The sequence below is a fragment of the Pocillopora verrucosa genome, chromosome 4, assembly GCF_036669915.1.
Source record: "Pocillopora verrucosa isolate sample1 chromosome 4, ASM3666991v2, whole genome shotgun sequence".
Taxonomy (NCBI): domain Eukaryota; kingdom Metazoa; phylum Cnidaria; class Anthozoa; order Scleractinia; family Pocilloporidae; genus Pocillopora; species Pocillopora verrucosa.
In genome coordinates, this window is record NC_089315.1 from 18,115,262 (window position 1) to 18,142,599 (window position 27,338).

Below are 27,338 nucleotides of genomic sequence, written 5' to 3' on the forward strand. Positions count from 1 at the left end.
GTGAAGAGTCGAGTTCGAATAGCGAGGAGATCTAATCTTTGATTTAACATTCGCCGAGATAATTTCTACCGTTTGATACAGTTTCTGAGGACCACAGCCTTTCCCGAGGGGAGATACGCAGTTTATATTGCCACCGTTTTGACGATTTGCACGGCTGTTGTGTTCCCGATATTCAAGAAGAGAAGTGGTTTCGCCGGTTGCCGGCTGAGTGGGTCGCAGAAGAGGACATTTTGTACATTAACAATCGCCTATTGAGATACATTTGAACAGTTCGCAAACGAAGTTTTGATTTTAAAAGGGGTTCGAGAACTGAGTGCTGCGTTAGCTGAAAGGACCCCAGCTGAAACTTACTCGTGACTGCTCCTGTCGAGATCCGTGACGGTTTGAATCTGTGCTGTAGAATATAAACATACTGAATCATGGAGTCATCTCTAAGCAGAATCACAGCGTCTAGCGATGTTAATTTTGTCGAGCAAGAAGACAGTTTGAGAAGAAGAAGCGAAAATGTGAACAGTACACGATCATCGGACCATGTGGAAAACCGCCAACAAACTGTGACGCAATCGAATTTAGAGGAGATTTTGTTAAATAATAACAATGTAACTCCGCAACAAGTTGGCCAGATCCTACAAGCCATCGGCGACGAGCTCAACAATGCGTTCAAATTTCAAGTGAGGAGCAGCAAGAATGGATAATTGGAGTAGGAGAAGGCCATTCAAGAAGGTTTCAAGAACTTAAAAATGACCGAATCGTTCACGGCGTTTTGGTATGAACCTCCATTTACATGTACTTAGGGTTCCATACGAACCTGTCGCTTTACGTTATATGCGATATTTACTTGTATTGTCGCTATTTTCCTCTGCCATCGACAACGTGGAAATGGTTTCAAGTTAAAATTGACATGCCCTTGGGAAGTGAGCTGTCATCAGCTACGGTCGACTATCAACTTGCCATTGGCTAGCCCTTGAATTTCACTGTTGAGAGATCGATGTCGTTTGTCACCCTAAATGAAAATCCCTTTGGGATAAATCGCCTGAAGTAGTTTTATGCTTCAAAATAAGAGTTTGATTCGAAAGGCTGCTGTAAATTGCAATACATTGTCGTTAGGACCTTCTAGCAGCAATAATCGGCTTCTCTTGTACATATAGTGTATCTTTAAGGGTAATAACGACGCGTTGAAAGCAGATAAATGTCGGCCATTGTTATATACATAACATTTGTAAATGCTGTTTATAAAACTTAGTTGTAGATAAAGATTAAAAAACGCTATTGTAAGAACAAACAGACGTTAAATTGGATAAGTTATTTTAAAACGCTCTTCTTGTATACAGCTAAAGATTATATTTAACATGGCCGGAAATTGGACGTGTGTCATTCGTGCGTACGTGTTTTGTTATGTACTTTGCGTAACCACCTGTTGTCAGTTTCGAAACCAGTCGTTAACAACAATAAAACACTAAATCTTTGCTGCTATTACAGCTCATTGCATCTTGTTTGTTGACTCTCTCTCAGTCTGACCATTTCATTTTCGTCGATTACGAGATCGAAATCGAAAATAGCTAGCTGGGAAGTTCACCTTGTCTGATTCGCGTCATTAATTACGTTTCGACCCTTTGTTCTTTTGTTTTTTGACAATGCTTGTACATATGTTCAATTGGTTTTACATGCGATATTTGTCAATTGACTATTGGCCTTTAATTTTATTGCATGAGGGTTGCATGAACATAAATGAATAGCAAAACGTGATTGGTAGCAGCGCTCGAAAGAAATAAGGCCTAAGCTCGACTCTTCTCGCCTCATCAAGCACTCGCTTCAGTACCATGTTGATATTGGCAGGATTTCAAATTTTGTAAATTTAATTTGAATCCTTGAAAATCATCTCATTGCATTAAACCCTCATTGTTGCTCTCTCTCTCTCCTGAGGAACCTGAAGGTGGATTAACTTATCATTCAGGGGCTTTCAGTCTGACGTTCTTTCCTTCTTTTTGAGGGGGTGAGAAAGTAGTAACAGGATCCCTTGCGACCCCATGGGTATGAACCATTATTTGACTGCCTCATGAAAGCAAGATCTTTTTGTCATCAATATTTTCTCTGCTTGAAACAGAAAGTATATTCACTCTTCACTTTTTCACTGAGTCCAGCTGGGGTGCTGATTTCATTCCATTGCATCTCAAGTCTAATTCTAAGCCTTTTCTGTTAATGAAGGACACAACAACACATAGGGTTACTTTGTGATTCTCACCAACTAATGTTTTTGTTAAGATTTAATCAAGAGAGTGTTGCTTTTTCAGGGATGCAATGAGCCTACTTAGGACAGCTCTCAAAGGGAGTGTTTGGGAAATGGGGAGAAGGGAGAAGCACGAGAAATGGTCGTCCTTATTTATTGCCTGTGGGGAGGGGAAAGGGGAGTTTGGTTGTGTCACAATAAAGTTCACTGACCCTCTATAAGGCTCTGTAATATTTTCATGATATGGTCAATTTTCTTTAGCACCCCTCTTAAACTCTGTTGGCAACGACTGATCCCCCCTTTGTTGCTCCTGAAAACTATGCGATCGCCCCACAAAAATATCCCTCCATCCCCCTGGCGAGGAAAAAATGACAGGTCCCTTACCTGCAGAAGAAAGTTGAAATAAACGTATTTTTCTCACGTGTTTGTTGAAAAGAAAATTGTAAACAAGGGCGCTGAATATAGAGAATAATGACTTCCGTTAACGTGCACAAACATTGTTTTGCTCGTTGGCAACCAGGGTGATTTTTTTTTTCATTATTGTTTGGTTCACAATATCGCCGACGTTGCCGCTAGGTAAATGTTAATATTTATAATAATAGTAATTAAAAATAATATTAATAAAAATTAATAAATAGATGACTAAACACTGCCCCGCCAAGCTCACCCAACCCAAATTAAGGATACGAGGATACCCCTAGCTTGCCGACAACGAAACTCGCCAATAGGAGAACGATGGGTGTGCACCTGCTATTAGAAAACTTTGTACTTGTTCAGCCTGGCTTTGCGACACTGTCATTGAAACTGTTAAGTTATTGAGACGAAAAGCTAGCACTGACAGCAATGCTTTTCATTTCAATCAGAACTGGAAAGTTCTTTCGTTGTATGTCAGTAGGCCACCAAGTTACGGCGTTTTAAAGCGTACAACTTTCTCCGTGAAGCCCAAACAGAATGGTAAATCAACAGGATATTTGTACCTGAATAAGCTTTGTACTCGAAACGTTTCGAGTTCTCCTTTTCGCTACCACAGATTTCTATGAATGTTTCAATTTTCTTTCGCATGTTTGCGAGGAAGTCGTTTTTATTTTATTTTTTTTAAGTTTCCCTTTTAATTTTGAGCGGGAAATTGGCGCGCGGCCGGCCAGAACTAATTCCCTTACGTTTGACCGCTGTGTTGTCTAGCCAATGTGGTCATCGTAACGTTGGTTCACTTCCAGACTGCAGCTTTCATCGGGCCTTTTTCCAAAGAAGAAGATGTGTGTGTACAGAGATGAATACTTTAATTTTAATATAGCTTTTTTCTTTGTATGACAATTTCTTAGAGCCAACTTCCAAAGAATGATCTAGACAGCATATTAATTTATCAGACTATCGCTTAGCTAAGGGCTTTTTTTTTCTTCTCTTTTCCTCGGGATGAAAGTTGGGTTTCATTTTTTTCATTTTTTTTTTCACAATTTACTTACAGATATCGACGAATGTTGTTGTGAAAATCCAACTCCCCAAGGGATATACAGCTTATTTCCTAGACTCCCCTGGAGTTTGGAAGTCACCTTTACACGTTCTGACCTAAAAAACGTCCGAAATTTCTCGTAAATACTTTTTCATCGGGCAGAGGAAATAGTAGCATAAGAAGGCATCCAAATACATACTTTGTTGCTATTATAAAACGCCTATCGAAATAGTAGAAGGTCCTATACATAACACAAGGTTTTGACAGTGAAGAGCTCTAGTTATAATAAACTAGGGCGAAAAGGCAGCTCTTAACATCGTTTTATACATTAAGCCGCCGATTCAACGTTGTTAGTAGAGCCCGTTGTTTCAGCTCTGTTCTTGTGCTTGTAATGACTGCTTAACAGGCCTTTTAGCTGGTCTTCTGGAAGAGTGTGGTAAAAAGAAAGATGTCGGAAGTCTTCAGACAAGTCGTTCTCAAGCACACTAATGAGAAACACAAAGGTTGGTCGGGCTTTGGTAGTAAACTGCCAGCAAAGTGTCATCAACTCGTAACTGAAACGAAAGCCACAACATAAATGTCACAAGTCAACGTACAAGTACTGTCGGAACTTACATGGAAAAACGGAACTCGAAAATCTCGGCATGCGTTAACCCTTTACACCCTTACATCAGTATGCATATTCTCCATAATGTTCTCTATACATTTCCTTAGGCGCTGACGAGGAGACTTTGCTTAACAATCATCGGTAAGAGCTTCTTTAGTTGGTGACCATTTCCTTCATTCTCGTGACCTTTACGTGTGATTCAGGGTGGTTATTGACAGGAAAAATTTGAAACTAGTTACTCGTTAGTTTGGGTTTGAAATTTATAGGATAAGAACCTTGAAGGCGATAGAGCGTTCAGTGTAACAATCCTTAAAAAATCCACTACAAAATCTTGAAATTTGTCATTCAGAAAATCCGTGGGAAGCTTCTTTATCCTGTATAAGTGGATTTCCTTTTGGTTTGATAAATTAATATTTTTTTCCCTTATGAAGAAAAAAATAAAAGTGACTCAAAATGTTGCGAGGTAGCTCAAAGGTGAGATCACTGTTTTTAACAAAAAGAGCCAAACAACATACTACACATAAGCTAACAGCCACGTGACTTACAGCCTATCAGGGCATTCCTCAGGTTTCTCCATCACTCCCCCGTCCACTACATATTTAAGGACCTCTTCATTGGACTTTCCAGGGTAGGGTTGGGCTGCCAATGTAGCCATCTCCCACATCACCACGCCAAATGACCTAAAACAGGCAAAAAATTGTATATAGTTACAGCGTTCTTGTTGAGCTACATAACAAAGTTTTAATCAAGTTTGGCATCGCACCTTAACGTCATGTTTTCAAAAGCTCGGGTTGGAAAAAAGGACAATTCTCGATTGAGTGTCGTAAAACCAAAACCGAATCATTCACGACAACCAATCATAGGAAAAGAGATATCACGGGGGGCCAATGAGAAATCAAAGTATAAAAAAGGAACTTCCTAAAGCGCGGAAAAGTGCGAGGGACCAAGTCGCCACTGGTTTTGGTTTTGAATCTAATTGGTTGTGAAAGTGGCGCGAATTTTATGGAACAATAAAATAACGAAGTAAAGCAAAAACAAAGCAATCAAAGATTTCTTTCGTCACTCAACTGGAAATTGCTTTGACAGTGCATAATCACACAAAAATGCTGTGAATACTATCATACTTTCTCTCAAGCAACCTCTCTCCAACTTACCAAACGTCGCTATAACTTGTAAAAACACCATCTTTTAAAGACTCAGGCGCCATCCACCGCACAGGAAGCAAACCTAAAGGATGATTGAAATTGTAACTAGGAGAAAGTTGAATTCCCTCTAATCTTGGCTACATGCGCAATAGAATATAGAGGAGACACGAACTGTGGTTCTCGGTCTAGGTCTCACAGATCGGAACTCGACAAACTAAGGATGCCGGGAAATTGAAAGGTAATCACGGATGGGAAAAGAATGCATTAACAAAATAAAGCTACCTTTTCCTCCTTTTCTGTAGTAGTCTGTTTCGTAAATATCACGGGTCATTCCAAAATCTGTTAAGACAATGTTATACATACTCATTTAAAAGATATATACCACCACGATAGCAAATGAAACACAAACACATCAAAGACATGACGACCCAACTTGAACACATGACAGACTTTCGAACGATTGAATAACTAAAAACTCACCTCCTATTTTAACAGTAAAATCCGCGTTTACCATGCAGTTTCGTGCCGCGAGATCTCTTTAACAAAAGAAGTATTCCGTTAGAAAAGATCCTGATTCTGACACGTCAAGGAAATATGAATGTTTCACCTGGAAAATTGTCACATTCTGAGTTCGTTAAGACTTGACTTTTGGGCCTGGGAATGGCTCAACATCTTACCTTGGCCACCTTCTTCAGTGTAAAAATTTAAAGAACCTAGTAAACAGCTGGATAGTTGCCCACGCGTCAATCTGTGCAGACACTTAGTCTATTTGCAAGGCAGCTATGAGGTATAAATCCTACCTGTGCACGTATTTTCTAGCCGCAAGATACGCCATTCCATCGGCAATCTCTCCAGCCATTTGGAGAAGTTCTTGAAGCGTTGGAGGTGGTAGAGTTCCTTCCTGTTTAATCAGGAAAAAAAATTAATCTGATCAAAATTGATGATAAATGGTCCCAATTCCATGCAGATTGAATTCCACACGGCATCCCTAACCCTTTAGCCCTTTAGAGTGACAAGCATCTAATTTCTCCTTACAATATCACCCCTGAAATAAACATGAAAGTCATGAGAATAAAGGAAATGATCACCAACTAAAGTAACTCTTGATTGTTAAACAAATTCTCCTAGTCAGCCTCTTTAAAAATGTATGGAGAACAGTATGGAGAATAAGCATTCTGATGTTAGGGTGTAAGGGTTAAGTTCGATTATCTTCGTGCCTTTTCTATTTCAGTTCACTCCATGAAATTCATCGTCCTTCCCAAGATTCTACCCGTGGGTAGTCATATCTTTTTTAAGTCCCATGCTTGCGAGAAATGTTCAACAGTTGAAACCGTTATTATCATCATCTATCATTTTACTTCGATCGACAGTTGAGTGAGTCACAGAAAAAAGTTTGGCGACGAGGTCGTCACGGGCAACCTTCCTCGTTTCCAGTGGTAACCGCCGGATCCTGTTACCCGTGACATCAACACGACTTTTAAGTCAAAACACGGTCGCCAAACTTCCGTCGCGCTTCACTCATAACCACCGCTAAATGTTCGTTAAAATCGAGATCTTACCCCTGGCCGACGAGACCTTAAGAAGTTCTTAAGATCTCCCAGCTCCATAAGCTCCATGATAACAAGAGTAGGTTGCCCTTCTGAGACCACACCCAATAACCTTACCACGTGGTTACTACAGAATTGTCTGAAAAGAGAGCAAAGACATGTATCAGAGTTAGTTCAGAGAAGGACTTGATAAATGTGATGGTGGAATTTGTACGAATGGTAACACCACATAAATAGTATCAAGGATATATAACGCAAGGGTTACATCTGCCATCCACTTCAAAGTTTTATTACAAAAATGTGAAGAACCACTTCTTAAGTTTTCGTTACTGCTTTTATTACCGAGACTTTTCGTGGCACACTAACGTTTTTTTGTCACTAAGAAATTTGTGACCGCCGAAATTATTGCTCTGTTTACATTACACCAATTTCAGGGATTTTTTTCAGGAATTTCAAGTTTAATGTTTCCTTATAACGCTATAACTACAGCCTCTTATAATCGCCACAAAGGCGTCAATCATTTTAGAATTAATTAAAACAGTGATTAAATTAGACCTGAAAATACGAAGCCAAGTAGCTGTACTGAAAACTGAATACGACAATTTATGAACCCTCACTTCATAACAGACGCCTCTTGAAGAAATTCCACCCTGTCTCGAATCGACGCATTTTCACTTACAGTCTGTAAAGAGGAAAATAACACATTGAACGATCGAGCAAGTCTTTAACCCTTTCACTCCTAAGATCTCTTTAGTAATTCCCCTCACTATCTACCACATATTGCTTATAATTTTAGTCCTGAGAATTAAGTGTCGGATCAAATGGTAATCCCGTGATTACCCGTCAACTGCCTGAAACGCAGGAAAACGCTAGTGCTAGGACAAGATGGGTTTAACTTTTGACTCTGATTGGTTGGTTCGCACACTTTTAAGCTGTGAAAATTCCATGGCTTTCCATGATTTTCCCGGGGCCAAACCTAAATTCCATGACTTTCTAGGCTTTCCAGGACACGTGCAAACTCTGTGAGAAGATGGTTTGAATTCTTGGGCCAATCACAGAAGAATAACTGTTTACCAAATTAGGATTAACTTCGATAGCCAAATAAAAATGAAGTAATGTAAAAAGGTTGCTGATCATTTTAGCCACCATGTTTGAGCAGATTTTACACTGGATGGTCATTTCATTGCCGCTTCAATTTTGAGAGTGGAAACAAATGCTAAAAAATGACGCAAGTTGAGTTAAAAAAAAAAAAAGACGACATTTTTATATTTCCTGTAAACATCCTTCACGTCTGTTTAACTTAAATTCGCTTTACGACAGAAAACATCCAGAAAGCAAACAGATTTAATACCTTCACAGCCACTCTACGCATTTGATCACCGGGGGTAATATCTTCAGCTTCTCCTTCGTAAACCATCCCAAAGGAACCATTTCCTAATTCACGAACCAGTTTGATTTTCTCTCGGGGGAATTCCCATTCATCAGGAATGTACACTGCAATCACAAAAAAGGGGGTTCAACAAAGTTTACATTAAAACTCTATTCCACTCACGCACGCGTAAATATGATTGGCAGATCTCCTAGTTGATTTAGGAATTTCCCGGCCTGCCGTTCAGTTGAATCTCACGGATAAAAGGAAGTTTTTATTCATTTTCTATGGCAGAGAAGATAAAGAGTAAACTGAAATTTCCCTTCAAAAGAAAGAAAAATTAATTGGGTTTTCTCTCTGAGGGTAAATCTATAGCCCCCTCTGGATGACGTGCGTTCATTTCCTTCTAGTCGAATCCAATGTCTGGTCTGGACTGCAACACACTTTCCAGGAGGAGAGAACGTATTGCGCGACCAAACCAACATACGATGGCAAAGGAGAACAAGATTGGGGTTGGGATGGGGATGTAATCTAAAATTTCCCATGTTGACATCACTCTATACACTGTGGGACTCACAGAGTCGATGTACTTGCAAGTGATCTCTTTATTTAAATATTGAAAAAAAATCAGATTCATCCAGTTAGAACGTACCGAACTGTTGTAGAGAAAAAAGAAAAAAAAGAAAGAAGATCTTTGAGGAAGCAATTACCCCTTACCGTCTGTTGATGTCATGTATTCTGGGTTAACAGAGGCATAAAGTACACCCGGGATCTGTTCATCGCTGTACCTGATGTGATCAAACAAAGCATTGGAAAAGCGGTCGTAGAAAAGGCAAGCATGTGATGAGCTATTTTGAATACATTCATGGAATCTTTGATGGAAGGAACGCGCACAGCTCGGCTGAGCTTAAATAGAAAACAGCAAGGCCTACCACAAGGTAATTTGAAACTTGGGCTTTTGCACAGGAAGACAGAGATATAAATTCCGACTGTTGGATAAAACAACTGCAAGGAACGATTTCCTTTCATTTATTTAAATTTCCTTTCATGCCTTTCTTCTTCAATTGGGCGACATTTGCGGGCAGAAAATGGTTATTCATTGAAATTCTGTACCCTATAAGTCTGCCATAACTTGGTTAACCTTTTCGAGACTTTTTGGCGCATTTAAAAATTTCTTTCTAGAAACCCTGTTGGAATTTTTCAAAACAGAACCAAGAATTTGTCATTCATGTGAATTCATGTTGAAGAATGAGTTACTGTTACCATGGCAATAGTGAACAGCGCTACCTTACCTCTTGTATCTTTGACGAGCAATGTACCACACAACAAAACCACAAGCTAACACAAACACAACACTAGCAGCCAAGCTGGCTCCCACATAGTCCCTAGGGACAACGCCTCTTTTTCTCCGATGGGAGGTACTGCAACAAAACACAAAAGCAAAATAATTTGACTAGGTACGAATGCGTTCCGTGGCGCAGAGAATTACAACCTAGTGAAAATTGTGTTTGCACCTTATACCAAACGAAGTCTCTCTGGTACCCAAGCCAACCGAAGTTAGGGCACGGTTCAAAAGCGCCTGGTCTCCCTCGCAGTCGTCCGTTCAGATGTCGCACAATCGTACCCTTTCTTTTGAAGAAAGGGCTGCGTGACATCTAAAGAACGGCTGCAAAGAAGTCTGGGAGCCGGCTTGTGAGTTAGTACCAGTTCCCCTCTGCACGCTTTTTAATCCGTTTCCCGGATATTTACTGAGAAACACTTGATTTGAATAACCACTATCCCTTTCGTAGTACATCCACTTGTGTTCTTTCACTTGGTTCTCGTTAGAATGGAGAATGCTGCAAACACTCTTGTTGTGTACTCGTAAAATTCATGTAATTACTGCCGCTACATAAGCCTTTTCCAAATTCCCAAAAGCCGTTCCTTCAAAATAAAGCCGGGCGCCGAACTTTTCTTGTCAATTAAGGACTGCCGAATAAAAATCGTTTTAACCTCGCTGTAAAACAGAGTTTCTTATCACCTCGGAAGACTTTTTGGGGAGAAGGATTGCAAAGCAAGCGCGACAGCTTTACGGTAGCTTTGGAGAAAGAGGAACTATACCAAAAAATAGCTTTAAACTTACCTGTGGACTGCGATTCAATGAAATACGAGAAAGACACAGTGTTACTCCACGATCCATTGCCGGACGAGGTAATAGCTCTAACTTGGGCAGAATAGTTTCCATCTTCTACTCTCTCTTGGTATGTTAACTGTTTGCCACTCACACACTTGAATTCAGGTTGAGAGTCCGACTAAGAATTGAAAAAGAAATAAAATGAAACAAAAAAGGTTTTTTTTTCGCATTTGAATGCGGAAAGCAGTGTGGGAGTGCCATGGCATCAATCTACGATTGGTTCTTCAACCTCACGCCACCATCTCAGCCAATCAGAAGCAGAAAATAAATCCATCCGCACTTTGCTCACCCGCTCCTCTCCGCGCTTAAGGCAGTTGACATATCTACCTCGACTTCCTATGGGCTACTTATGGTACAGTGTATTTTTCTCTCGTAATACCTGCGTGTGAGTGTATAAATTTATTTGTAGTTTACAGCTCCTAAGGGTCGATCAATTTACAAATCAAAATTAAAGTCATTTGTTGATTTTTTTGGAATTCTGTCTCTAGCTACTCAGTGTAAAACAAAGTGCTCTTGGTGTTTGTATCATTTGGCTAATATCATTATTTGCACATGTATTTTATTCTGTTTTTTTACTAAATTATTGATCATAAACGACAGAGCAATTTTGTCATTCAAAGCACGTTTCAAAAAGATGACCTACGTTGGTTTCAAACTATGGTTTAAAATCAAGGTTATCCGATGATAATCTTTGATCTGCAAGGTCACTCATTACCCAAATCCTTCCAAAACACTTTCAGTTGGTCTTGGAAGCTTAGGTCTCGCAAAACAGTCTATTCTAAAACGGCACGCACAGTAACATACAATCTTCTAATGGCCTGTGCGAAGGTACTCATTATAAGCGCTTCAGCACGAGCGTTTCTTTGCCTGCGGGGAAGAATGAGGCCTTGATGAATGAGAGTCAACGAGAGGTCTGCAAGGGGTGAAACACCCTCTTTATTAGTGCCAGACTCCAGCCGACCTCCCCACGACTCGCGTCCAGTCTTCCCGCGGGAGGAGAAACACGCGTCGTGCGGCGCTTATGACGAGAGCCTACTCGTAGGCTAGTCATTCGATTCACTGAAAACTAACACACCACTTCTACAAGCATACCTGTGTTATCTTTATATCATACTTGAGCACCACTCCATTTGGGTCCTTTGGGGAAACCCATGTTAATCGAAACTGTGGCAGATATAATGCATAGAAATATCTAAATTAATTTGTCACGACCCTGGAACAAAGACAAAAATCTGCCAGATTTTTTCTTTGTTCCACGAGAATTCGATACCCTGACCTTCGGATTCCGCGCTCTCTAAAGAGAACTCTAAAATGCCATGATTAGCCATGACAAGAGCCTCATGAGAAGCAATCGAGTGATGGAAATTCACGGAATTTAGCAGTGAACATCCACGCGGTGGCTATTCTTGTTCACTGTTTCCTGGTCGAATTGGAATTTGAAATGTTGGTTTTTGTAGAAGGATGAAAACTGGAGGACCTGGAGAAAACCCTCGGAGCAATGACGAGTATCAATACACTACTCAGCCCACATGGAACGCCACGTCCAGAAATCGAATGCATGCCACAACGGTCGGAGGCGAGCGCTCTCGACACCATCCCCGCAATCAGCCATTTTCTTTGGAACCTGTTAAAAGACTCTTCCATTTTGAAGTTTTCAAAAGCCATACTCGGTCCTCGACTAACTTCATTATTGAAGAGTAACGTTACACCAGTTGAGGAAAGTAATGTGGGTTGCAATGAAAACAATTGACCTCATAACAAGAAATATGCTTACTTCTCCAGTGTTGTTGTCCATATTGACTTTTAGGGGTGCTCCAAGATTGTCGGCCGTTTCTGAAATCAAGACCAGAAAAAAGACGGGCTTAAACAACTTCATAAATGTCATAAAAAGGTCAGGTCAGGTAAGGTCAGGTTTCGGGACTGAGACATGGCCGAGTCATTTGCGTTGCTTTCGTGGGTAAAATAGTTTTCTTTCACAGTGCCTCTCCCCACCCTCCCCACCCACCCAGGAGTATAAATGGGTACTGGCGAACTGTCAGGGAAACGTAATGAAAAGTTGAAGGGGGGGGGGATTAACCTTGCCATGGATTGGCATCCTATCCAGGGGAGAGTAGTGATACTCTTTTTCTGTTTCATGCTATGGAAGGTGGGATAAGCTCCAGCGGGATGGGCTACTTGGTTCCTTAACACTTTGAACCCTTGAAGTGACCAGCATCTAATTTCTCCTTACAATATCACCCCTGAATCACTCATCAAGGTCACGAGAATATAAGAAATGATCAGCAACTAAAGCTCTTGATTTTTTTAACAACTTCTCCTTGTCATCACCTTTGGAAATGTAAGGAGAACAGTATGGAGAATATGCATATTGATGTTAAGGAGTAAAGGGCTTTGAGAGGAAACATTACGCCACAACAACCTATGCTATATCACTCACCGTTTTTGTTTGTCATTCCCTTTGTGGTGGCACAAGAAGAGCCAGTTGCACATCCAACCTTTGTGCAGGCACAGACCTAAAAAAACGTAGCAACAGACCAATTTCAATACTTTCTATCGGTAATCTTTCAGTTAAAAGTTTAGTAATATTGTTAGCTCTTAATCGCTTTGTGACAATCCACAATGGAACATTGCGTGACGCCTCAGTGCGTGACGCGTGACGCCTCAGAAAAAGACCACGGTGACAGTCACACATCTCTTACGTCACGCCAAGGAACAAAATAAGGAAGCTACTTTCATCATCTCTATGGTTAATCGGCTAAACATCTGAAAACGAAAATGACTTTAACCCTTGTCATTAAGGCGTCAGAGCGCGCGAAAGAACAGGTGCCCTGGCGGTAAGCGCCATGTAAGCGCACTGGACACCAAATCGCAAGTTCCGTTGCCTGCTTCTCGAAAGTCCTGCTAACATCACGGAACCGCAGCCATAATTTACATATCTTTACCTAAGGAAGAGTATTGCGGGTCTTAACTCAAAAAACAATACATTCCGTTAAATTTACTCAAATCTCTATAATTTGAATTTTAAAGTTTTCAAACCTCGATTTGAATGCAAACACGAAAAATAAAACCAGCTTTGCGGAACCGGTTATAACCGAAAATTTAGAGAAATAAGCCCCTGGCCCGGTATCTTAGTTGTGTTCTTGGACACGACAATTTACTTTCACAGTGTGTCTTTTAGCCCAGGTGTATAAACAAGCGACAGTAACTTTCGAGAAAATTTGATGAATTGCTGCTGGGTTACCTGCGCTTCTTCGAGTCGCGACACAAGGATAAAACCGGGAAACCCTCCTGTGGCACACAAGGATAAAACCGGGAAACCCTCCTGTGGCAACGAGCTGGTGGACTCGATCATTTCAGAGGGAATGTACTCAAAAATATTCCCCTCAAAATCCAACCAATTTTAAAATTGGTTTAAGTAATTCAGCAGCGCAACGAGCAGTCATTGCGCAAACGTAGCCTCATACATTTATACTTACAGTGATTGTGTAGTCAGAGAAGTGCCTCAGGTTTGTTAAAGGGATTTTATTAACGTTGCCATCCACAGCGAGAGAAGCATTAGGCTTGGTTGCTGGGACTGTGGGTCTCATGGAAGTCGGTTTAACTGATGTGGAAGACAACTTGGATGATGTTGTCTTTTTACCAGATGGTGCTGTTGTAGGCTGACACATGGGATTCTGGAACATAATACCGAGGTATATTCTGTGATAAGCTGAATTATAAACGTACTCTGATTGGTACTTACTCAATATCTACTGGAGGACAGATGGGTAGATGACATCACCATCAGCAACCTTTTGCTTCTTTATTACATCAAACAAATAAATTCCATGTTGCCGTGGGCCTGTACCGTGGCAGATTACAGAAGATTAATAACGTCGGTGACACGCTCCATTGTTCTTAACACATTCGAGGTCTTCTGTGCTCTTTTACTGTACAGATCCACGGCAACATTAACGAATCTATTTATTAAGTATTCAACTCAACTTTTTGAGTAATGTAGAAATAGTACAACCCAAAAACAGTCGGCAGTTTATTTCACATCATTACATAGTGACTGAAGGATGTTTTACGTACGTCACAAAGGAAGAACAAAGAAAGAAACTGAGTATCCACTGTGGTTTTAGTCCTCTCTCGTAAATTCTTAAAACTCATCCACTAACATATTGATTCAACTGTTTAATTAACCCATCTTCGCCCTTTACACGTGATGGGGACTGGCAAATAATTTCTCCCTAGCTACGCTATCACTGCTCAATCACACATTATGGTCGCGAGAATAAAGGAAATGATTCCTAACCAAAAAACCGCTTGATCATTGAACAAGTTCTCCTTGCCAGTACCATAGGAAATTTACAAAGAACACTTATGAGAATATGCATACTGATGTTAGGGTGTACAGGGTTATTGATCTAACCTGTGCATTATTACTGCAGTTCGGCTGGTTTAAGCCTGTGGTAGGTGCGGTCGTCGCTAACACAGTTTTGTTTGTTGGAGGTTCGTTGTCGTCTTCTGTTTTCGTAAAAAGTGTTTTGTACAAGACGTCTTGGAACTCCTTCGCGAATAATGCTGATTGTTTTTCTGGTTTCATTTTTTCTTCCTCCTTATCGTCACAGGTACAAGTCAAATTTGTTACGCAGTTTCCTGCAGAATTTAGGATATCATTGAAAACAAATCAAATGTTAAAGAAAACAAAAATGTGCAAGAATTTCGCTTCACGCGATAAAAAGCCGACAACAGTGCCGGTGATAACGTCACATACGCGCTTGTTACTTGAGAGATCATAGGTGAGCGCAAATTCAACAACGTCTACATCATTGGCTGAATTATAAACACATTCCACTGGTTCTTTATGATGATCTTCTGGAGGAAAGACGCATAGATGACATTGCCGTAAAACTTTTTTTTCTTTTTCATCACATAACACAACCTAATTTCATGTTACCATGGGTATGTTCGGTAACAAATCACAAAAGAAGTCAAAATACGGTAAGTTTCATGTGCCAAGTTTGGGTTCTTACCACATTTGGACGATTCTTCTCTATATTTACCACAATTCGACGTCATCCGTTATCTACTACAGGGCGTGAAATTGCGCCTAATACAGGCGACCAAATCCTGAAAATTGGTCGCCAAATTGGCGACTAGAATGTTTTATCATAATCTTACCTAGAGATATAGTGAATTAAAAAGATCTGCAAAGATAAATCCGCAGCAAACTTCCTCATTAAGTTTTTTCCAAAACGCAGCACATCATCCATCCTAATGTCCACTTTGTAGCAAGTTAAAGATCTTTTCCCTAACTTAATTTCTAGAACGATAACAGCGTGAAAAAAGGTTTTGTTTGCCTTTGAAAATGACGACCAACTTTTTTTGAATTGGCTTCCACTTTGAAGAATTTAGGAGCCAAGTGGCTACCAGAAAAAAAAAAATTAATTTCACGCCCTGTTCTACTGAACAGGTGCTCGGCAACATGAAATCAATTTGTCACGTAGACCTCAACAGATATTACATTTGACACAATTACCAACAATTGACTGGGTGTCTGAAACGTTCGTCCACCGTAAGTCAACTCCCAGTATTTCTTCAGATTTTCCTGACCATTCGGTCATAACTGGTCACACCCGATCAACTCGCGGGTATGGAATATGAAGTCTAACTAAAGAGAAAAGAGCAATAGCCCCAGACAGGATTTCAAAACAGACCCCTAACTCCCCAGCCCTATGCACAAGCCATGAGTAATTTTGGCTAGTTGTTATTTCATTCAAACTCACCATCAGGAGTGTTATCTGTGCTTCCCTCTCCATTGTTATTACCACCAAGTCTGTTACTGAACACCTGTCGACTGCACCAATCCAAATCAGCTTTCCAGGCAGAGTATGTACTTATTTCGTAACTCACAATGTACTTGGTTATGTTCCCATTTGGAAACAACGGAGGTTCCCACGTCACAAGTAATGCAGAAGAGTTGAGGTAGTTTGCCTCGAGACCGACCGGCTGGGAAGGCTCTGAAAGGACAATCACATCCAACAGAAACTTGGCACGCAGCGAAAGAGAGGCATGATAGATAGGTCATTAGTAAATTTGGATCGGTGCCAATATCTAGGCAAATGGTCACCTACCCTTTCCCACACCCAACAACATTCATCGCCCCACCCTTTCCCCTCTCCTTCGATTTGAGCTTCGCTCACCGCCTTAGCAAAAATTTCGCTCCCTTTCCAGCCTTCCGCTGCTATAAAAATTAATGATGGCTGCTATAGTTTTCTGCAAGATAGAAATTTGTCGTGCAGTCGACAGGTGCGAGCACTCGCCCGCCAAAATTGCACCTGCCCCGTAGGCTGTGTAGGGGAGGGGTAAGAGCGAACGTGATACTGATCTTTGATTTCTTCACTTACTGCTCTCCTTTGTCATAACAAAAACCAAGTCACTCTTTGCACCATCGTTCTTCAGTACAACTGCCTCAACTTGAAAGGCATACAGTTGATACGGCTTCAGCTTTCTAATTGTCCTCTCAATCTTCCGACGCTTTGTTATCAAGCCTCTAGAAACATTTACTCTGCAAACGACGTAACAAAATGAATCATGTAGCAGTAGCAAGATCTTTGTTATTGTAATATGCTAACATCGAACAAGTAACTTTCATTTCGCAAAATTTCCCGGACGGTTTACTGGTTTCCATATCTTTTCCTGGATGATGGGCACTAAGTCAGTATTCTGTCCAATTTGCGCGATGGGGTCGATTCCGGCCGGCCGCGCATCAATTTCCCGCGCAAAATTTCAAAAGAAAACATGGGAAACAACCACTGTCTCGCAAAATAACCGAAAGATAATTGAACCGTTAATCGAAATCTTTAATGGAAACAAAGTAGAGAAAGAGGAAACCTCTTGACTTTTCGAACACAAAGTTCATTCAAGTACTGGTATTCTGTTGAGAAACATTCTGTTTTAAAATTAACCGAAAAAGTTTTTCGAAATTGAAAAACCGTGACTTATTAGTTTGAGTGGTTGGTTGAAACCAGTAAACCATCAGACAGCGATATACGGCAAGACCAAAGCGATCCCGGATCACTTTAGTCACCCAAATGAAGATTGCTCTAATCAAATCAGTAAGAAGTGATAGTAAAGTGTGCTTACTCTGGGGGCGGAACTGTATGATCAATTCGCGTCCAGCTGTGTAAATGAGAATACAAAACAAACTTTGAAATAGACGCTTAAATTACATTCAATGAATCTTTGGTGATCAGTTGATCTGCGTGGGCAAACTAAAAATTACAATGAGATTCTGTATGTGTTTGTCCCTGCTTCTAATCTCTAACAGACTTCGAAGCCTTAGTAATCACCTTTTTTCTGGTTATTTCAGATATCAAATCTACAAGTGCACTTGCTTGTTTGTTTTTTAAGAAACTACAAAATAAAATTTGTCGGAACAAAGTGGCTACTACAACCGCTGTACCCCTAAATGGTTAATAATAACTATCAAAATAGGTTTTAACTGGAAATTGTCACATTCGCATGTTGGAGCACAGAACACTTTCCTAATCTTTTGAGACTGATAGATGATTATTACAAATCATGTAGAAGATCATGTAAAACTGGTTCAGCAGGGCACATTTTCGGGATCTTGGGTGCAAGAAAATTATCGTAAATAGGGATTTAAAAACGGGAAGACTCGCAGTTAAAACGTTGTCACCGTATTACCAAAAGTGACTAAGACAGGGTCTATAGCTGGCCACAGAATAGACTACTATGGGGTAAGGGTTCTGCCAGAGTGGCCTGCGGCACAAACCCAGCAAAAATTGACCCAAACTCACCCCTCCCCGATCATTAATAGAGAAACTGAATGACATACAGTATATGTCATACTTGTTCATGGACGAAATCATTAACCTTTCACATAATTTTATATGATTGTGCTGGAGAAAACAACAATTGTTTGTGCTCTGGAACAGTACAGACGTATCATTCATTTCCATGTAATGCTTAAGATGCTAGCCACTAGGACAAAATGTGACAAGTCAATCTGACTTACATGTCTCCACTATCGCTGCTACAGGCATCCACATCAGTATATTCTGTTATTTGCCTATTTGGGCTACAGGATTTAATACACATCATGGACTAATAAGCATCTAATTTCTCCATACAATATCACCCCTAAATCAAACACTTAAGTCATGAGAATAGAGAAAATGATCACCACCTAAAGATGCTCTTAATTGTTGGACAAATTCTCCTGGTCAGACCATAGGGAATTTGTAAGGACAGTATGGAGAATATCCAAACTGACATTACGGAATAAAACGTTTATTACGAGGCTAACAGGAATTAGCATACGTGACATAAGCCAGTGGAATTTGTATCCGCGTGCTCTCGGAAGCGTCTAGGGAGGGAGCTGCAAATACGAGCGGTGAAGCCAAAATAAACTGTCGGGAAGTGACAAGGGGGCCAAAATAACCTGGCAGCCTATTATTTCTTATTTGCCTTCTAATTTCAAACTTTTTGACAGCCCTGAATGATAGCTCTGCGAATTGAATATGTTAAAGCAAACATTATCCCTTGGTTGCTCCTTAGTCCTCTCTCTCTTTCTTTCATCCCGTTTCTGCTCAAAAATGTGTTTTGGCAAGAGAAATTCTTATAACAGGCGAGAGGTTTTCCAAGGGTCTAGCACTCACCCCTGGAAAACCACTCCCTGACTCGTCGTCCTACAGGCCTGCTCACAAGGCTATCCTAAGAAGGTATTCATTTTTAGTCACTCCTAGCAGTGAAAGGGTTAACTATTTGATAACTCTAGAAAATGTAGAACAGAGCATAATAAAACAGACAATGGCATTAAACCGAGTCAAGCACTTACGCCTCTCTGTATGATAGAGTGTAAAACAAGACATTTCTGTAATCATCGTTGATGATAGCGTCGTCCCATTCCACTTTCACACAAACTGGGCTACATCTTGGAAGTGTAATTTCTTCTACAGTCACATTTATCTTTCGAACATTACCTGCCGATAAAAAGAAAAAATTCAATCACATCAAGAATGTGGGGGACTGCTTCAATTTATGTCAGACATTCTACCAACTGAGCGGCAGGCCAATCATTATGGCCGAATTATCACGAGTCATACAGAAGGCTTTCCATTCCTTACTAGGGAGGCCGAGGGAATCTTATACTAACTGTTTGTTATGCTTACATGCTACAGCGTTTCCATTGGTGGTGTCTGAGATATCAAGAACTCTGTTACTGTCATTCCTATTCCACTTCAGAATATCATTGATAAGTGGAGTGATCTGGCTTGGACATAGGTACGGATTCAAGTGCACCATGATTCCTCCCTCAATTATTGTTAGATTCTGTTGAAATGGCCACAAGGCTTCTAGCTTGGGGTTATCACGGATGGCCAAGGCATACCTGTAGGAAAAAAACCATGCAAACCATCAGCGGTTAACTTTTAGGTCCATACCATCAAGAACTGTATTCATCAACACATTGTTGCCACTGCTTGTGTCAACCCCTTACATCCGCACACCAATATAAGAACGCATATTCTCCTTACTATTCTCAAGACATTTCCTATGCTGCAAACAAGAAGAACTTGTTAAAAAATCAAGATCTTAGTCAGCAATTATTTTCTTTACTCTCACGACCTCTTGAGTTAAAGTGGGGCTCACCTTAGATTCTCAAATTAGTGCCACCTTGAATAAGCCCCCTAGGAATGAGTGCCTCTTCTGCCAACAAAACTCTGAAATAAGCACTCACTTTGAATAAGTGCCTTCCTGCACTGTCCCTATTTTTATATACAAGCCGTTCCAACTGCCAACTAGAAAAGTGCCTTAAATCAGATCGTCCTGTCAATTAGGCAACACCCTCAAAATAGGCAAACTTCTTCTCCACATTTGAATGAAATAGGCACCAAAGGTTGCTTATTCAAGGATTAATAATATCAACGTTTTAACCACAGAAAATCCCTGTCATTAGCTCCCATTCTATACACACCTCTCATTGTATAAATCTGTTTCTATAGCTGGGGGGCGGGAGCGAACATTGAAGAACTCTCTTGGACGAATTTCCCGCAGATTCTTGAAAAAGTTCAAAGAAGTCAGAGATGCAGACTCTCTGATCACAATGTAGCCCTTCACTTTTTCAATTTGCCCTAAATTCTCCTCCAGCTGTGTTCCAATACCTAGGAAGTACAGAAAAATTTCTGTTAACATATTTAACCTTCTACAAGTCATTACCATGTGCAAGTAACTGCTCATTCCATGATGTGAATACAAAAACCAGCAAAAATGGTAAAGGAAGTATTTCCTTTACCTCACAACATAACAACTTCCAATGTCAATTGAAATCAAAATGTATGATGTGAGATAAACAGTAGTGCCTCGCTGCTTGTTGCTCCACTATGATAAAATTGTTGCTCCACTATGATAAAATTACCTCAGTGGTACTTAATTTCATAGGTCATGTTTTTGGCTATTGTAAAATAAGCAAAATCAAAGACCCCCTGAATAAAAATCCTTGCAAAATATTCACAAGTGAAATTTAATTGCCTATAGAAAGTTTAAATCATAGGGAAAAAATATGATCAACATGTAATAACAACATACATTTGTATCAACATATACACCGATTATTAACTGTTCTTTCTGCAAGTTCTACTTTGCATTTTCTGTTGTGAAATTAAATTTTAATTTATAGAGATTTTGCATATGAAGTAGAGAATTTAGCCATCAAATGGTTGAACTGGTTTTCAGATCTGACAACAAGTTTCTTGTAATAAATGAAATTATAATATTGATATACACTATTCTGGAAAGGGCCAATGTCAACAGACCTGAGCCACCGCTGCCTCTAATCTTAATGATCAGATTTCCATCAATTTCTGTGCAGCCTTTGTATTTATTGAGAGTCTCCAGAGAGTCAATTGGTATTTTATATTCGATGTCAGTTGTTTTCTCTGATTTTTCAGTCTTACAAACTGTGAAATAAAAACATGAAACAAAACAATAGTCAATGGTTAAGAAGGATCTTAACAATATTGTACTAGTTAAGTGAGGGAAGTATCTACACCAGCAGTAAATGTGATACATGAAAACTGCTTTCACCAAGAACAGGGACCTTGAAGAAAAATACAGAGGACAATATGAATTTAAAAAGTTTTATTTCTAGTTAGAATATTGCAAATGGCTGGATGTGTTAAGTGTCTTGTAAGGCACCACACCTCAGCTTCACCACAATATAGGTGAGCAGATTTGCTGCTATCATGGTTTGGGTAAGTTCCCTGTTATCTTCCAACACACCCCATGTTGGCTGAACCAACTCTCCAGAAATAGTAACACCATGATAACCAAGCAATTGAGGACTTTTTCCAAGTTTACAAAGCCTCATCTTCACACAAGGGGACTTATGTGGATTCAAGAAGCTTATACAAACCCAAGATGCAGTTGATCAGAGTTTGAAACCTAAGTCTCCCACTCTTCATTACCTCACATACTGTACCAGTACTTTAATTGCTATGTGGGTCATGAAACGCAAAATTATAATGTCAATCCCAAGAAATAGCCCTAGACATACCCCTTGGACATTTTTCAGCTGTACATTTCAAACACAATAATTTATTTTCTCCTTCTTTATAGCCTGCTGGGCAGACTTTCACACACTTCATTCCATGTTTCAAGTAACCAGTAGGGCAGTCATCTATGCATTTGAACTCATCAATCTGAAAGTAAAATAACAATCACTCTAATAGGAAAATCTCACTAAATTAAATTAAGCTTTACTCCACACTCTTCTTTATAGTATATATTTCCTAAACTGCTGACAAGGAGAATCTATTTAACAATGAAGAGTGTCTGTGTCTTTAGTTGGTGATCATTTCCTTTACTCTCCTCACCTCAGTGTGTGATTCAGGGGTGAACTTGTAGGAGATATTAGATGCTAGTCACTTTAAGAGGTCAACAATGGCTACCACACTAGTGCAGTGTGTTTAAGAAGTGATCTTCCTGAAGAATTTTGTCACAAAAAAATCCCAAACAATTTCCTATCCAATAGAATGGACTTGATCAGGTGATAAACCCTGTTGCCTTTCTTCATGGATATGATAATACCCGATATTGATGGCAGTTCTTTGATCTTGATCACTGTTTAGGATTAATATAATATCTGCTGAATTCACTCGAATATGAGTTTAAGCATTGTTTTGCATTCATCTATGTTGTACTTCACTTGCCAGTTTTTGAACATTCAATGAGGCAAAATAAATCTGTCAGTAGACCACCCCTACCCAGCTTTTATTGAAACTCCTCATATTTTAGATATCCCAACAGCTCAATACATGCAGTTGAGCACTTGCTGAGGACTGGGTTTTCTGTTTTCTTACAATTAATGAATGTTCCAACAAACTAACTATGGTACAGTTACTTAACCACCTTTCACACTTTAGAACATTGCAACAAAATATCATGAAAGTATGTAATTCTCTGTACCTCATACAGATGACTGGCACAATTCTCAACACATTCCCCTTTTGGCATACGGAAATTTCTGCAGGCATAACAGTGATGTGGTGAGTTGGTTTTGGTACATCCTCCCAGACACTGTTTGTCACAACATGAGGTGCTCTTTCCCATCAGACCTCCATTTACACAGCCTGAGTCACCACACTTCATGTCACACACTGACAAAAGAAAATGCACTAACTTTAAAATCAAACATTTTGGTTTGTTTGTTTCATGCGCTCAACAAATAAGCCATTTGAAAATGAAAGAGGCTCACAGAGACACTTTGGTGAGTACCTGTCCAAAAGAGCATTTCATACCAGATAAAACATAGACAGAGAGAAAATAACAAAATACTGTGCTGTTAATACATTATACAATATAGAGGCGCTGAGTCAAAATTAAATTATTCTTACTCTTGGGGACTGGTCTCTATGGTCTGGATAATTGCAAGTCCCAATATTAGGGCTGACCAACAATGTTTTACATCAACCTAAAATTCTGACAAAAATCAGCTTCAAGCTGCCGTAGTGCACACAGGTCACTACAAAATTCTTTTTAGGGTGCCAAGATAGGTGAATAGTGTCATCACTTTTTTGTCTTTCCATCCATGTTAAACACTTTGTGATACATTCAACAGCTTCAAAAACAGAGCAAATTCAATTCCAGTGGAAGTTTCATTAAACATGTTGTGTTTGATAGAAGAAAGTTGTTACTGATCTTGAATGTGATGTATCAATATTCATGAAAATATGGGACCAGAAGGGCAAGTCTGAATAATTGAAAACTCTGGATAATCAAGGTCCACATAATTACTATTATAGTAAAATACAATCCAGAGGTAACATGTAGCACACAAAGTCTTGCCTAATATAGATCATCTGACAGATCAGTAAGCAGTTGTCAGATATGTTGGTTGCTAAATAAGTAAAGGGAATAAGTTTCTCAAGAAACTGTGATGCTGCATCAGGGCGAGACTGAGTATAATCTGGTAATTAAGTATTATCAATTGAGTTGATAACGTAAATTGGCCACCATAAAGAGTTTCAAAACTGATGTTTCCAGCTGCATATATCAGTTGACATATCAGTCGACATATCAGTCGACAGTTGCTAGATAAGTTAGTTGATAAATAAATAGAGGGGGTAAGTTTTCGAAAAAACTATGGTGCTATGTCAGTGGAAGGGTATGACAGGGTACTTTGGTATTATCAACTGAGTTGATAAGGTAAATTGGCCACTGTAAAGAGTTTCAAAGCTGATGTTAAGAGCAGCAGTTTGTTGATCTCTCAGTCCATACATATGTCAGCTAATAAAGTTTTTGGTTTACTGATATTTTATTGATACTTGACCAATATTTGAGCTATACTTCCACTTCTGTTAGAAATCGATTAAATAAACACTGAAAGAAGGAAAGTCTAAAAGTCTTGATCTTCAGCCGAAAGGATCTCATTGTTGTTATTGAAAATCTTTAAAAAAAATCAATTCGTCCCTTATTTTTTGGGAAAAGAGAAAAGTTTTGGGGACAAAAGCTGCAAAATTTGCCATGCAACAGCTTACTTGTCTTTCATTTTCCAACAGTTTGATCAGCTACTTTAAATAAGGCTTAAAATCTGACTGGCTATTTTGTTTTAGTATTGCATTTTCACTGGCTGGGAAAACTGCAATTTAAAGCAAAAAATAGCACCATTTGGGGATAAATCGCTAGAAACCCATTAGATTGCACAGGACACCAGTGATTACAAAACATATTTAACAAATAATGGTAATTGAACTAAGTGGAGTGCAATTTTGGTCAGAAAACATATTTTGTGATTTCAAATGAGACTTGTGCTCCTTGCTCCATTATGAAATCAAAGGTATGATTTCAGACCAAATTGTGCTCCAACCAGTTCAATTACCCTACAAAAAGAGCATCCTGACATTTGAGGATTCTTGTGTGATACTTGTTTTCAGTAAAAATTGTGTAGTACAGAGCATTATATCATAAAAATGATTGTGCAGGCCTTCATGGGGACAGAGGTTACAAATTGCCATTCAAATGGTAACCTTCAAAAGAAAACCTGTTGAATGTTTCTAATCAATCAATCATATGAAAAAATGTCTGCTTACCCACTTTGATAAGCTACCACAAATATTTGACCTCTATGAACTTCTTGACAAAAGCAGTAACATTATTAGTGAGCTAATTAGATAATTGGCAGAGTCTTAGGACATGATTTTGTCATAATTTGATTGCTAGAAAACATAAAAAGTCATGGAATCGAATAATATATCCGTTTTAATCGCCAAAGAGACATGCAAGAGTCCTATTAGTTCGCCAAAACAGACGTGAGAGTTTTTCCTGTTCGTAAATATTGGTTTCCCACAGGAAAAAAAATCGCAAAAACGCCAAAATCGCCAAAGCAACGGATGAGAATTGCGTACATTTTCACAGACATATCAACTATACATTCCTTTCAAGTTTACCAGCAAAACTTTACAAAACGTAAATCATCGAGCAATATTTATAAGCTTTTAATTGAAGCTTATAATTAAGCAACAACAGAGACATTTGAATGAGCAGTCAGAATAACAGGGTTGTTCGGAATAAATTATCTTTCAATTCATGTGTGTGATTTCCACATCAATCTCAAGCCATAGAATGCGAAAAAAACATTTTTACTCACATGCCTGACAATCAGCGTTTGAACCTGCACCCGGTGCCCAACAGTACTGATTTGTTAAACTCCCGTGGCCAGCAGGAGGCGTACATTTTTGTTGGAAGCATCTATCATAGCAATCATTATTATTTGAGTTCAAAACCAAGGTGTATTCATCGACCTTCGTATTCCTCATAATCGACTTCCATCGTATAGTTTCGACGTAACATAAATTGATGTTTTTCTCGATGCGAACGCCACCTCGAAGAATCGTAGTCAACGAGGGAAGATTCACTTCCTCCAATCCGTCATTCTGATAAATAATGAGCGAATAATCCAGAAACACTTGGCGCCCTCGAATCACGGCAAGGTTTGGAAAAATCTCTCTTAAGCTTCGCCTACCGTACATCAGGGAAACAAGCAAGTGTCCAGTAATTTCAGTTAACTTCGGAAACTGGAGTTGTTTCATAACTGCATCGCTAGCCTTTCTTACCATTCGAACTTGTATGCTGCCTTCCAGAGTTGTACAGTTTTCCAATTCTTCGCAGCCGTCGCATTTCTCGTTAGAAATTTTCAAAACCACCTTCCCGGTAGACTCACAAACTAGAGATAAAAAATACACACCATCAGAAATGTTGACATGGCAATAAACGAATCTACCGACTACTAGCTTTGAAAACTTGCGTTGGCTTCTCGCAGTTTCCGATCAATTTTGGCACCAGAATACTCACGTTTAAAGTATGCTTCCCCTCCACCGAAGAATCCACAACAGCTTAACGTCAGCAAAATAGTAAAAATTAGGGCTTTCCTCATGATTCCCACGACAAAGACTGAAAAATTTACGAATCAAAAATGACAATCGCTGGCACTTCTAAGGCACCGAAGCATATTCTGACATCAAAGTCACAAGCAATATTTACTGTTTTGCTTTAAACAGAACAAACGTGTGGTGTTTCAGACGGCGAAGGTTCCGAATGAATAGCAGCAGATCTGTTTGTAAAGCTTGAACTTTGAAGTTAGACAACGTAAATTGATTGCTCTCGACTTTTCGGATAGTCAATGCAAATTCAACATCAACCAGTAATCGAATATAATGCACAACTCACGTCACTGCGTGACCTCATATCCTCTCCAAAAGGACACTGTCACTCAATCAATCAATGATTGCATATAAACAAGTTATACATATTTTCTTATTTCTTTTACCAACCAATTTACTTCGAACATCTTAATTAAAAAGAGCAATATGACATTACATATTTACTGGATCTTTTACCAAAATAAATGGACGTGATTTGCATAGTTCTTTTAAGCGATAATAGTGCCGTAAAACCAGACTAATATCTTCGACACTCACACTCAAGAATTTAATATTTATTTATTAGCTGTTCGGCACTTGGGAGATATATTCCGACAAACAAAATACAAACAATGATTACGGTTACACATTTCATTAGATTTCATCTGTTTTATTACTTTAATCGCAGAAAATACGATCGGGAAAGGATTATGCCGACAGAAACATCTGCAATTATTTTACCATAAACTTTTGCTGAAAACTTTCCCTTTATAAATGTACATATTTTGTAAATTTCTGGTATTGATGTTGTCCGTTTTCAAAGTGGTTCTTTAAAATTTGGAAGCTGCGCTCATATTTTGCAGATATTTTAGTATGTGTTGTGCACACTTGAAG

At 39.3% G+C, this 27,338-nt stretch overlaps 1 protein-coding gene across 1 annotated transcript; it reads right to left on the reverse strand.

Moving 5' to 3' along the window:
- Positions 1–3,490: 3,490 nt before the first annotated feature.
- LOC131769163 (insulin-like peptide receptor) lies at positions 3,491–26,725 on the reverse strand. The gene is given in 31 exon segments (XM_059084913.2): positions 3,491–4,231; positions 4,830–4,964; positions 5,439–5,511; positions 5,712–5,768; positions 5,910–5,965; positions 6,230–6,330; positions 6,989–7,115; positions 7,594–7,658; positions 8,328–8,470; positions 9,063–9,133; positions 9,638–9,725; positions 9,728–9,766; positions 10,468–10,636; positions 11,611–11,682; positions 12,293–12,351; positions 12,956–13,031; positions 13,995–14,192; positions 14,933–15,159; positions 16,290–16,523; positions 16,911–17,071; positions 17,650–17,685; positions 18,545–18,607; positions 19,367–19,511; positions 19,701–19,918; positions 20,504–20,690; positions 21,342–21,485; positions 22,082–22,226; positions 22,993–23,183; positions 25,673–26,248; positions 26,377–26,475; positions 26,566–26,725. Coding segments are annotated over 30 exon segments (4,164 nt in total). The 5' UTR covers positions 26,459–26,475; positions 26,566–26,725; the 3' UTR covers positions 3,491–4,005.
- Positions 26,726–27,338: the final 613 nt, after the last annotated feature.